Source organism: Boeremia exigua, assembly GCF_020726555.1.
Source record: "Boeremia exigua strain MPI-SDFR-AT-0100 chromosome Unknown C7974scaffold_11, whole genome shotgun sequence".
In the NCBI taxonomy this organism is placed as follows: Eukaryota; Fungi; Ascomycota; class Dothideomycetes; order Pleosporales; family Didymellaceae; genus Boeremia; species Boeremia exigua.
This window is the reverse complement of record NW_025763528.1, coordinates 1,585,699-1,599,029: the sequence shown is the minus strand read 5'-3', so window position 1 is coordinate 1,599,029 and position 13,331 is coordinate 1,585,699. Positions and strand designations below refer to the sequence as shown.

Here is a 13,331-nt window from a genome sequence, read left to right as displayed (position 1 = left end):
TTGTAATAGTTGTTGGTGAGTTCGTCCACGCAATAGGTGCACGGAAATCCCTCACATTCGCGATTCTGCCTGAAGTGCGTTCGATTGTAAGTGATACAGTGATCGCAAGAGTCGCCCTTGGGCCACAGTTCCTCAAATTCATCTTCTAGAAACACCACATGTTCATGCTTGATGATGAAGGACTCATGTTTCTTGTAGTGAACACAGAACCGTTCGGTTGGTGCATGTGCAAGATTGGGAAGCTTCTTGCACTAATAACACGGGGTTTGCCCATTGCATTGGAATTTGAGTTGTGTACATCGGTGGCATTTCTTGTCTGAAGAAACCCTCTGTGTTGGAGGTATACGATAGTAAGGTTTCTTAGCCCTAGCGAAGACTGGTTGAGATGGCATTCGCACCTGTTTCCTTTTGGGGCTGACAAGATGTTGAGTTGTTGAAGAGCTCTGATCTTTAGAGTTCTTGGCCATACGCGCGTGGTATCTCTTGATCTGAGTGACTTCCGCCTTTTTCTTTTAGCGTTTAAGATCCTTGAGGCGCCGAACATGATTAGCATCTGAGGCAGGGATACAGTGGAAGCTACGCTTAAGACAGGTCTCGCAGCGACCTAGTGGATTATTGGGCGTAACTGGAAGCTTCTTGCAGCGAGCATTCTTATTGACACAGTGATTGCAGGCCTCCTTTAGGGCCTTGATCTTGTCAGCCTCTTTTTGTGCCAACTTTGCCTTGCATGTTGCTTCTTTTTGCAGATCAGCAGCTGTGGGCGGGATATATTTGTGATTCGTAGCCCTGACACACCGCTCACACTAATCTTTTGGTGCAATGACTGATTTAATGCAAACCTTCCCAGACTGGACGCATGGTCTATACTGCATATCCCGAATCTGATAACCAGAATTGGGGGCAGGAGCGGTGTTGTAGTTATGACGTTGTCTCAGTGCATCAGTGGGATCAAGGCAGGGAACGTCTTTAGCGACATGACGCAGCTGGGAGGTAAGCGGAGGAGAGGGCTGTGGCGAGAGAAGAGGAGCAGGACTATTGTTATCGAAGTCCCAGTCCAGGTTGTCGCTGAATAACACATTGCTGAAGTTACTAGAGGCAGATGACGCGCGCCGCGGCTTTGGCTTTATGAGTAGACTAGCAGATTTGTGACGTCGCTTCCGTGATGGCTGAGCGAGAGGTTCTGCATCACCCAGGTAGTCTTTGTCTTCCTCAGATTCGGCGTCCTTGGCCTCCTCCTATTCAGACGCATCATCTGACACTTCATGACTGGGTTCATTGTTATTGACATCGAAACTGTCGGTGTTCTCATCATCCCGGACTGATTGTGGACTAGCAGGAGTGGCTCTAGAAAAGGACGCAGGAATGGGGGCTGAGCCTTGGAAATATGGCGTGTTGAACTGTCCCCTGGTGAAGAAGTCTAGATCATCATCCGAAGTCTGGTCAGCCTAACTAGTGATGAGCACGTTGATCTGTCCTTTGTGGGTGGGATATCCATTTGCCTTCACAACCCACGTAGTAAATGGATTATTGGCCTTCGGAATAGGCTGCTCGTCGTAGCGCGAGATGTTGGAGTTGCCCGCAGCTGAAGTAGATTCCTGGACAGGAGTATTCACGATAGAACCAGGAGCCTCATGCTCAGACTCTGGTGTTGATGACTCAGATGTCGATCGCATAGAACCGGGGTTCAGACTTGGCAAAGGTGAACTAGCCGGAACCGATTGAGCGTCCAGATCATCCGGTGTGGGCTCATCCCTTCTATCTTCCTGGGAAGGGGGAGGTTGAGCGTTCAGGTCATCCGGTGCGGGCTCAGCCCCGCCGTCGTCTGGGTTGCTATAGTCTTCCTCTTCTTCGCAACCGTCATCAACGATAGTAGACCACTGTCGAGTAACTTTTGCAGTGTCGGGGCTGTAGATACGATGCGTAGTTTCGTTCTGCATGCCAACAAAATAGCCAAGCTGACTCCGTCCTTCTAGAATCTTGGACCCACCACGTTTATCCCATGGGATGATAGCGTATGCTGGACTACCCCAGACACGGTCCTGACTCAGATCGGGCGCGACTCCGTATTTGGCAAACCAGGGGGTGACTTTATCACCAAGTGACGCAGCTGGGGAACGATTCTTGATCCAGATCGCGTGACAAACTAGTTCGGGCCAGAGTGTCTCAGGTAGAGTAGCACTGAAGTTTCCGGAACCGTAGTCTTCCACCCAGTCATCTGGGTGTCCAGGCAGGAGATGATCTTGCCACATGGCGGACGCTCGCTCACGCATGGTGCGGTGACCGCGCTCAGCAACACCAACCTGATGGGCCCCATAGGGCGCAGAGAACTCATAGTCGATGCCTTTCTTCTCGCAGGAGTCCCGAAATTCGTGGGTGTTGAAGATGTTATCCATGCGAACACGCTTAGTGACGCGCCCATTGGTCCGTTGGATCATCTGGTTTACTACCTTCCAGGCCCGAAATGCTTGATGCATACCGATCATACGTACGGCAAATGTCCATTTAGTACCAACGTCAGTGAGGAAGAGGACGTATTTTGTCCCATCCCACCCCACTGGGTTGTTATGCGGGCCCCAAATGTCGCCAATGATCATCTCACCTGGTTCTGTAAACTGTCGAGTAGCAGGTTCTCGAGGAATATGCACCTGGGGTCTAGCCACCGCACATACAGGGCAGACTGCTCCAAGCATGGCTTCCACATCCTTGAGTGAAAACTTAAGCCCAGTGGCATGTCCAACGAGCTGACGTAAAGCAGAAAAGGAGAGGTGACCCTGTCGACGGTGTGCACGAATAACCATCTTTCGAGCGACGTTATACACCTCGAGTGGCTGCGAAGCGAGAGGCTGCGGAACGGGTGGCTGGGGCGGGGATGTCTTACCCTCAACCGTTTGGGCATTCTTAGTGACGCCGCGCATAAAATAGAGCCTGTTTCGCTCTACCGCGGTACCAAGAAGCTGGTTGTCTCGGGCATCACATATAGTGATCCGTTCTCCGTCCCACGTGCTAGACATACCAGCCTTACCAAGTCGTGAGAGTGAAAGTATGTTAATACGAGCGCCTGGTGCAAACAGCGTCCTAACTAGAGATACAGACGTGTCTGACTCGGAGATATGCAGGTTGACGACACCTTGTCCTTGCAAGGGAATCGCAGCAGACGGGCTGCTTGCCTGCTTAGAGGTAGGATGGAGCTCAGAGAACTACTCAGGCTGATAAGCAAGGTGGGTGTTCGCACCAGAGTCCAGGATCTATTCACCCTGACCGCTCTTGGTGTGCATGACAGTTGTGTCCTGGGATGCATCACCAGAGACCGTAAGCGCTATAGCTATGCAACCGTTAGGGCCTGAAACATCAGCATTAGACTCGTCACTTGCAGATTTGGCGGCTGATTGTTCCAGATTTACCTGGAAGTCATGAAAAGTCGCGCTGTACTCGGGGTCTTCTTCGACAAGCTGAATGTACTGAACAGACTGCATTACCACGCGATGGGCTTCTGCAAGGTTTAGAACATCAAGCGAGACGGTCTGAGGTAAAGGGCTGATTTGGTTGTCAATATTAAGCATCAGACTGAGCTGGTTGTTGATCTGTCGAGCAGCACGGAAACTAGGAGGCGTCTCATCTAGACCTTGCGCTGGAGAGAGAACATCGCTAAGGCTGATAGGTGTGCCAAAAGCGTGCGATGATGTATCCTTATATGGAGGTGGGTTAATAGGAATCGTGAGATTATCAACCATATAAGATCTACGTTCCTGGGGCCTGGGCCGAGGAGCTGGAGAAGGAGTATGAGGTGCCGGACTGTCATCAGTCACGCGCAGCCGTTCGACATCCTTATTCACAGTCTCCATCCCATCATTATCAGCGACAATTGTTGACTGCGCCTGCTGTAGTTCATTGTCTTCTATTAATGCCCTGACCATATCCCTCTTCAAGACCTTTGTTGCACCTGGGGCCGGCAGGACGGTGATGCCCCGCTGCGTTACAAGTTGCAGCAGCGCATGATGGGTCTTCTGCATGTAGGTGTCAAAGGTCTTTGGGGTTGCAGGAACAGGGGTGTGAAGATGGGCGCGTCTGACATTGCTAGTGAGCATGAAGATTTTTGCCAGAACCGGACAAGTCTTATTGGGCACGGTGACGGAGCGGGGAGAAACTCGAAGTGAGTTCCTAATTAAACGCCACAGGCATGTCTGGAAGACGGACAGACCCTGGTTATATTGATGAAGGCGAAATGACCTGCGCTAAATGCTTATCTTGGCAAGCAGCAATGAGGCGAATTGAAGTGATCCTCGGTTATTGTGCTCTATAGCAAGACGTTTAACTTGTTGGTTGTAGGCGCGCATAGTTTTGAGAGCGACAACCTAGCGTTGTCCTATACGAGATAGGTTTTGTCCATATGTTGTTGGGAAGAGTTGAGCGCATTGTAGCTCCTCAGTAAGTTCGGTCACCACCGTGGCTGGATTGACTACTGAAGACGACAGTTGACCCGCATTCTGAGGTTCATCCTCTGTAGTGGCCGTACCCTCGAGGGCATTCCATGTGTCGTCTAAATCGTTAGTGGTTATTATGTGTTTACTGTAATCACACGGGCCCGGAATAAGGTTGATATGAGTAACAAAAGCCTTTGTTGTAGCTGGAGGGTTGTTGTTGGTGTGATTCGCAACAGTAGTGGGCTTCATGTTATTCTTCTTGGGGCGTTGCTCTGGATGAGCTGTCTAGCATCTGTCGGTAGTATGGCTCTACTATGTACGGCAGCCTTTAGTGAAGCACTTCTTCTCCTGGGGTGGTCTATTACTGGCGGGATGGAAGTTGTTCGAGGCGGTGGTGTGTGTGTTTGCTACCTGGGTTGGTGACACAGCAGTGGCGTTGTGGACTGTGTGACCGCGCTTGGCAAGCTTAGACTCAAAAGTTAGGAGCTGGGAAGTAATATCATCTAGTGTAAGCAGAGGAGTGCCAGGCAGATCAGACAGATAGTCGTGCTGATCTATGAAAGGACGATAAGAGTCTGGTAAGGCACGCAGAATCTTTGGGATTATTTGCCTATTAGAATACGGTTCACCGCTCACGTCGCGTATATCCTGGCGATGCATCTCAAGGCGGTTAAGGAAATCCTGAACGCTGGAACAGTCCCGAAGGCGGAGTTTGTTAATCTTGTCCTGAGCAATCTGCTCCACTCGGCTATCAGCCATCTGGTAATGATGATGGAGGTATAGCCAGATGTCATGGGGAGTCTGCAACGCCTCAAGGTTTCCCTGAATCGTAGTGTCGCAGTAATAGATGAGCATCGCGGTAGCACGGCGAACTCGCTGGTTGTTGCGCTCGTATTGGTTAGACTTCAATCGGAAACGGGCAATGCGATCGGACAAGGATTTGTGTGCAGCAAACTGAGTGGAACGATCTGGAACCGGCGGTGTCCGGGTGTTTGCAACATCCCAGTCAACCAGTCTCCGGGCAAGCTCACCCTTGGTTTCAGCAGTCGTGCTATCGTCTTTGGTAACTAAGGTGAGTCGTCGCACGGTAAGAAGTTGCTCGAGATTACTCTTGCTAAGCTGCTCGTACTGGGCAGCAGTGAGAGTAAAGCGAGCAGAGCTTTCTGCGGGTGCGGAAGTGGACTCAGTCTTGGTTGGAGTTTCTGAGGAGAGCGTACCAATGTAGTCGTCCTCGTTGGGAGGTGACTGGATAGGCTCTTGTCCTTCAATGATGTCTAGAACTCCTTCGGAGATGGCGACGACTTTGAGATCACGTTTCCAACGAACGAAGTTGTCCTGGCCTTTCAACTGGACAAGATCGGATGGGAGTTTGGATAGGTCGGCGGTATTGGTGAAGGGTGATATGGTGGTAGTGATCGGTTCAGAGACAATGTGTGTGAATCTTTGCGTACGATAGATTTGAAGCAACTGGGCTCATAACCTGTTGAAGGGGCAAAGGCTTAGAAAGATGTGATGAAAGCGATACATTTCTATATAGGCAAAGTACTATACTTATGTGTGAAGATGCTTACTTGCTTCTCACGTACAAACAAACAAGTGTCGGTGAAAGTATCAAACCTTAGGACGTTTGTACCTGCACCGGACGGAACCCTGCTCAACAAATTTACGATTCCCCACGTGTTAAAAAGCAGGAAGAAGGCGCCCAGGACCTGTAACCAGGCCCGGAGACCGCCGTTTGGTATGATGTCTACATCGTGGACGCTGGGCCCGCTCTTCACCGTGGTCAAGGTCTCGTCCTCAGTCACGTGCGGCTTTTCCTGGCGCTCCTCAACCGGGGCATCTCCTATTGCCAGGCTACCATGCGATTTGTGGCTGGACAGCGGCGATGTCTGCGCCGACTTTTGCTCGACCTTGTCGTCGTGTGTGGCTTGGGCGGAGTCGCGCAATGCCTCGGTAATGCTTGGTCGCGAATCCATCTCTTGGCTACAGTGACCTATCAAGTCTGCCAGCACAGCGCTGCGCAATGCGAATCTACTCTTTCAGCTGTGACGACGACACTGCAAACCACAAATGTTTCCACCAAGCCGCGCAGAAACAGTGGACGCGACCAGGAAGGAATCCGTAGATCTGGAGCGAGGATCTGGGGAAGGTAGATCATATGTGCGGGACGACATGGTTGCTATTCCGTACTAACGGCTAGCGGTACATAGCAGCGTGCGGCACGTCCGTCGCACTGTTGGAGGCTTGTTCGCACGCAAAAACGTCGTTTAGGCGCGTCATGCTTATTTCCGTGCAAATTCCGGAACCTTTACACATTACTACCGTTTTGACGCCGTTAGCACGGAAACGTTAAAGGCGCGAGGCGACGTGAGAAGGGCGCAGCACAGTCATACCACGACTGGATCTTCACCGGTTATTTGCGATTGCTGGAGAATTTGCGTGAGAGGGCTGCGGGGGCTTATGTACTATTCCTCTCGGAGACATACGGCGGTGTATGTTCCCGAGAGGAAAGGTGTAGGATTGCGTGGCTGTTCGGTGACTCGAAGGTGCATACGCCGACTGACTACGTGCATGGTATCTTGCTGTTTCATAAAATGTTATTTTCCGCCTCTAAGGGCAACTACCTACGCCTTTTCACGGCTTCAAGAAATGCCGATGGTATACAACGCGCGCCGGGCCTGCCTTTCGGCGTCGTAATCCTGGGGAATATGCGTCGTCGCTCCATACTTTTCGCCCACCGAAGGTGGTGACCGTGTCAATAATTCATCCAAAACACCAGTTCGCAACGCCCAACGCTCACTATGCTATACACCGGAAAGAGCAAGGCCCACCCAAGGTTTTTATGTAAGTGGAAATGTAGGAAACAGTTGCCAGATGGTGAGAGCACATCGGTATATCCTGGATTATGCCCCGTGCGGAGCGCATGGGAGACGAAATAATGACAGAAATCGAAGGGTCAGATCAAGCACCGACACGGTGTGCGGTGATCATGTAACCAGAAGGATGGAGATGGGAGGTGCCGACGTGCTCGACGCGCTCTTCGAGGAACAGGTTCTCCATGAGTGCACTCGGCGCCGTGCCGTCCAGCTGCAGCTGACTCTGAGCAGCCTTTTGGCGGCGGTTCTCGCGCTCGTCCACGACGTCGTGCAGCACTTTGGCAGCGCCAGTCCATCCAATCTGGTTGGCGGTCGCGCGGTGGTTGAACAGGCGGCCGAGAAGCTGCGGCGGCAACGATAGAAGGATAGTGGAAAGAGTCCTCGACACGGGGCTGACTTGTGTGTCGTCGTCGGCGGGCGCGTCGCCGAAACGGATCTTGCTCAGCCGCGGGTTGTGTGTCTGCGCACGCGCGTCGGCACGGCTGGGCAGACGCGGGTCGTCTCGAAGCTCTGCAGCGATTTTGTGTAGTGAAAAGTCGTTAGGGAAGTTGTACGCGATGAAGTCGATGGCTGAGTTGAGAAGCTCTGTAGCGAACGGATCGCGGACATCGGCGTCGACGGCCGATCGTAGGGTTGTTCTTGTGGCTTGAAGACCGTAGTGCAGGACCTGCTCGACGGTATCCCACCGCAGTAGCGCTTTGGCAATCTCCACACCTCGTACTTGCATGCTGGGAATCTGCAGAACGCTGCCGGCTGCAATGTAGCTGAGAAGCTGATCCATGCGCCTGCGAGCGTCCTTTGTGACGTGCGCGTGGGGCACCTCTGGCGAGTAATGACCGAGGCCGTACAGGAAAGACTGCATGGACAGGAGCGGTGCTCCGTAAAGCACCTTGACGGCCTCCTGGACTGACTCGCTCGCAACGAATGGGTTTGTGGTAAGAACGTCTGCAAGACGGCGCGAGTCCCGGGATCGATGAGCGGAGGGAATGCTGCGGCGGAGGGCATTGGCCACGACCGGGCTGCGGACTACGACGATGGCATGTACGGGAATGGACATGTACTGGTACTCGGGCGACCGGACCTGCAGAAGGAAGTCTGCAAACTCGGGGTTGCCAAACTGCGTAGACAGGTAGGAGGCAAGCTCGAAGGGCGACTCGCTCATCTCCTCAGACCGAGGGCCGCCGTTCTGCTGGGGCTGCGCGTGCTGGACGTCCAGGCGATCCGTGAGAGGCTCACCAAACTGCGACTTGCTGGGCGACTGTGACTGCGAGGTCGCGATGCCGTTGGCAGCAAAGCGCGGGTCCTCGGGGGAGAAGTGCGCTGGGTACGGCTCCGGGTATGCGGCCGGGCCGGCGGTGAACTGCGGCGACTGGAAATCACTGCCGTTGCCGTACATGGGCTCCGGAGGGGGAGGCATCGAGTACGGCGGGTAGAGCCACGGGGCGCCGGCGTCCGAGGGATGGTGCGAGTGTCCGGGGAAGAACGAAGGCGTGAAGTCGGGCGGCGCAAAGCCGGGTGGAATGCGCGGCACAGCCTGTCGAAGCGCGTCTCCTGCCTCAAAGGCCTGAGGCGTCGCAGGGTGAACCGGCGAGTCCTGCACCAGACCACCCACTGCGCCGTCCACGCTTGGCCGGGCCGGGTGGAAGACGTGGCCGTGGCTCTCCGCGACCGGCGTGTTCATGCCGCTCATGCTCGACGGGTAGAAGGGCGGCGGCAGCTCCTTGCGGTGCACGCCGTTCGTGAGCGGCTTGGCCTCGACCTCAGCCGCAAGGGCTTCATGGACATGCTTCGGGTCGTCGTTCGGGGCGTCGTTCGGTCCGTCGTTCGCAGTGGAAGCTGTCCGGCTGTTAGCGACTCTGCACGTGCTGGGCAGGTCTGGCAGAGTTCAACGCACCTGGCGCTTCGGCTGTTGGCTGCACCTCCCCATCCTGCGACGGCGCTGGCGACGCTGCAGCGCCAGCCTCCGCCTCAGGCGTGACCTGCTCGGGCGTGGGCACGGGGGCCTCGACAGGCGGCGCGGGCTGCTCCTCCGCCTTCTCCTCCGCGGGCTGGGTCTGCGGCTCCGGCTGCGGCTCCGGTTGCGTCACAGGGTCCTTGAGCGGCTGTGCGGGGGAGACGGGCTTTGCGGCAGGCACGCGGCGCGACAGACGGTGAGGAATGGCAGGCACGATGCGCGCAATCGGGCGGCGCGCCTGCTGCCTCTGCGCAGGCTCGGCAGCGCTGGACATTGCAGCAGTCGTGGGCAGTCAAACGCGTCGTGAGCTAGCGACTCCAAGATAATTGCGGATCAATGGGCTTGCCAATTATCCTGGAGCGCCGTGGGGTGTGGAGGGCGGCGAGAGATCGAGCGGTGGGGTGTCGGCGCCCAAGTGCAGTTTGGAACATTGACGACGGTGGGGAATAAATCTGCGCTCTGACGCGCCTGACTAAGCAGCCTGTGACGCGTTGCCGCATGCACTGGACCGTCGTGTCCTGACGAGCTGTCAAGCGTGTTGTTGCACATCGTTGAACATCGTTGAACATCGCTGAACATCGCTGAACGCTATCCCATGCTTTTCCTCGATAAAATCTGGGTAGCCATCGAATCTGCGCACGTGAGAGCAATCCCAGTGGACGCCGGTGAACGTATCACGAAGATTACCAGTAGGCGATCTGTCAGTGTGTTGAACAGGTTGATGCTGTTGCTTGATCTGATGATGCAGTCGGCAACCTAGCCACAAGACAGCTGTCACTGTAGACAGTCCTAGTCCCCTACTTCACCAGCAAGATTGTACTTCAACGGTACCTTAAGATGTACTTCACCATGCACTTCAAGATCGCAGATGCACTCGCGATTCTACAAGTCTATCAGTATCTCATCATATCTCCTATCGAGCTGGGCTCCTCGCTCCTGCCGTAGTCACCACGCCTCTTTCCCGACATCGAAACAACAAGGCATCAGCACGTGGCTGAGATAACGCCGTGTTGATACCCTACATGATGTCGCCCCCCGCCCTACTACTCACCTCAATATCTAACCTAGAGCTACAATTCCATCTCTCTTTCCTAGTGCTCCTACTTCACATTCCCTACCTTGCACTGATTATGGTCTTGAGGCCCCGAACCTCATGCAACAGCGGGCGGCCCATCAGAGGTCCTTCTCCAGCGCGACCCCTGAACGACGACCGCTGCTTTGAGTGCCAACTGGACGCTCCACCGGCCACCCGCCACCACACATGTCCCCACCAGAATGCGTTTGCGCCTACGCGTAGGCCACTTCCGACGCCTTGCAGTGTCGTGCTAAAGATTCGCAGAGAACCGCTTCAGTATCCTAGCTGGGCTCAACCCGTCCCCAGAGACGAAATGGGCGCTTGACTTCGCATCGACGCCGAAGCCTGGCTCCAGAAGACGCGGCAAACGGGGGTGGCAAGCATCACCGAACCAAGCATCCCAAAACGACCTGCGACATGCCAGACATTGCTGAGCTCGGCGACCAGTTTGCTGCACTGCGCCTGGACGACGCACCGCAAAACCTAGACGAAGCGCAACCCAACACACGAGAACATTTGTCAGATGTAGACGCTGTCAGGCATCACTGGGCCCCGCAGTTTCGTGCGAATTCGCTTCCAACGTCAAAGTCAGGGTCGCCCCGTACCCTGTCCAAGATGTACCAGGGCTTCTCTTTCGAGGGACCTTTGGTAGAGAACCCGCCAAGCACTCCAAACCTTCGTCCCCAATATCCTCTGTCTGCCTTCCTCAAAGACCTGACGTCTCCGTCCGCATCTCCACCTGAGTCTGCGGGATACTGGTCACCAACAACTCCGTCTGAAGTATCTTCTCTTCCATCGAGCACCCCAGCACCGGCAACGCCAACAGCAAAGAGCTGCGACCTTGTACTGCGCAAGAACACTGCGTTGCGGTCAAGAAATGCACTGAAAACACCTGAGCCGGTGCCAACGTCGTCGCTGTCGATCGACATACCAGCTTCTGTCATACGTCCGCTCACATTTGACGCTTCTTTATTCACGCCATCATCTCCACCGCCGGCCCCTGCCGTGTCACTGGCAGCGACACCCGTGCTGCGCATTCTGACTTCAAGTCCACCTACCATGCGAAGCGCAAGCCCCCTAGCTTCAGGCCTAGCTTCACCGGGAACCTCGCCAATGCGACCATACGCACCATTGCCTCCGCCAGATCGTCGGTCACGTTTTGGCTGGCCAGGCACATCTCAAGACATGACCCCGACGGCTTTGATCACAGCCCCTGTCACCTCTCCGCACCCGTTCGTGTTCCCGCCCGGGCCGTGGCTACCAGCAGCCGGAGGTTCGGTCAGCACAGCGAGCCCGCTGGCGTTGAGCTCCCAGTCCCCTGAGACGCGCAAAGACGTGGCGGAGTTCCTGCTCACGGGTCACGCGAAGGACTGCTGGTGCCGTGCACACCAAGAACAGAGGGACGCCCAGGCTGTCGCTGATGCCAACGAGACAGAGCCCGAGGATGTTTCGGACGATGCTGCCACGAACCCCGACGCAGCGGCAGATAATGCCGACTCTGAAGGTAGTGCCAGCAGCGACGGTGGATCTGATTCGGCTACTGACTCCGACGGCGATTCCGACAGCAACGACAGCAGCAAGAGTCAGGGCATCAGTAATAGCAACGACAACAACAGCAGCAACGACAACACCACCACCCATAGCACCGGCGTTCACAGCGGCAGTTACGAACCAATACCGCCTCCCGTTGCTCCCATCTTCAATTTCGATAACCTCGAAGTCATCGACGGCATCCCCGTCGACTCGGACGACGAGTGGCTCGAGCTGGCCCGGTGCTCGTACGTCTACCAGCCCAGCTTCCCGTCGGCCGTATCAGACGTGCCGTCCGTCGCAGACGCCTCAGGTGCGGCATACTCGGACGCCTCGGATGCAGACGATGCCTGGGACGCGTATCTCGCGTCGCTGGCTAGCTCACCGTACCCCCGTCACGACGTAGCGATGCAATAGAGTGCTCGTCGCTCGCAGGAGTCGGTTGTGCAGGTCAAGCAGGAGCTGTGGGGGAAGGAGAAGGAGGTCGGTGGGGATGGGCTGGAGTGGCCGACGCTGAAGGAGGCATTGGGGATGAGAGCTAAAGAGGAGGATGAGTGGGGCGGACAAGTGTGGGATGGGGTTGCGGATTGGTTTTTGTAAGGTGGTATGGATGAGGTGGTATGGATGAGGTGGTACTCGTAAACTGGATGAACTGGATAAACTGGATAAACTGGATAAACTGGATAAACTGGATAAGCTGACGTGAACGGGAGGGTGGAATAGGATGGATGGTATAGGATAGGGTGCGCCTGGATCGGAAAGGGTGGGTAGGTAGATGGGAAGAATCAATCATCCGCGGTGGATATCTTGTGATTGAACCGTCTCAAGCTACACCTTTAGGTACATATGCATCGTGCTAATGTCCACACCTTTTTTGCAAATAGAAATCACACATGTGGAAAGATAGAAGACTTTAGTAGCTGGTCAATGTGAGAGAGAGTAGTCAGACAGTACTCGTACTCTACTTTATGATAGGCAATTGATACCGTGCCGGAGTTACAGATTCAAGGGGCGTAGGCCGGTAGGTGTAGCTTGCAATTTGTGGTTACTCGGCTCATATAAATGACCGACCAACAAGAGAGCGACTAGTCAAACAGTACTCTACTTTACGTTAGCCAGTTAATACAGCTCTAGAGCCACGAGTTCAAGAGACGTTGGCAGGTAACGTGTAGCTTGGTGGTTACTTGGGTTATAGTGTTTGAGTCGTAGTGTTTGAGTCGTAGTGTTTGAGTCGTAGTGCTCGGGTCGTAATTCTTGACTCGTAGTGCTTAACTTGTAGTGCTCAAACAGTACTCTCCTTTAGCTAGTCAACACGGTGCTAGAGCCACAAATTCAAGAGACTTGGGCAGGTGCGTGTAGCTTGCAATTGGTGGTTACTCAGGTTGTAGTTGCCAGATCTCAGTACTAAGCCACTGAGCCAGCAAGCCTTAAAACGTATCACATCACGATCTACTCTTGATGGTGAGTCCTCGCTC

At 54.5% G+C, this 13,331-nt stretch overlaps 3 protein-coding genes across 3 annotated transcripts; all 3 read right to left on the bottom strand.

The window, feature by feature from the left end:
- Positions 1–3,245: 3,245 nt before the first annotated feature.
- Positions 3,246–4,085, bottom strand: C7974DRAFT_416957 (uncharacterized protein; the record flags this gene model as incomplete). Its single annotated transcript, XM_046144029.1, has 1 exon — positions 3,246–4,085. One exon carries the CDS (start codon positions 4,083–4,085, stop codon positions 3,246–3,248), a length of 840 nt encoding a protein of 279 aa, XP_045993647.1.
- Positions 4,086–7,250: 3,165 nt separating this feature from the next.
- Positions 7,251–9,662, bottom strand: C7974DRAFT_53385 (uncharacterized protein). The gene is made up of 2 exons (XM_046146809.1): positions 9,192–9,662; positions 7,251–9,133 (listed from the first exon to the last, which is right to left on the bottom strand). The coding sequence occupies exons 1-2, from the start codon at positions 9,523–9,525 to the stop codon at positions 7,383–7,385; spliced, it is 2,085 nt and encodes a 694-aa protein (XP_045993646.1). The 5' UTR covers positions 9,526–9,662; the 3' UTR covers positions 7,251–7,382.
- Positions 9,663–11,434: 1,772 nt separating this feature from the next.
- C7974DRAFT_402542 (uncharacterized protein) lies at positions 11,435–12,182 on the bottom strand. Its single transcript, XM_046142725.1, has one exon. The coding sequence runs from the start codon at positions 11,965–11,967 to the stop codon at positions 11,584–11,586; it is 384 nt and encodes a 127-aa protein (XP_045993645.1). The 5' UTR covers positions 11,968–12,182; the 3' UTR covers positions 11,435–11,583.
- Between the last annotated feature and the right edge of the window lie 1,149 nt (positions 12,183–13,331).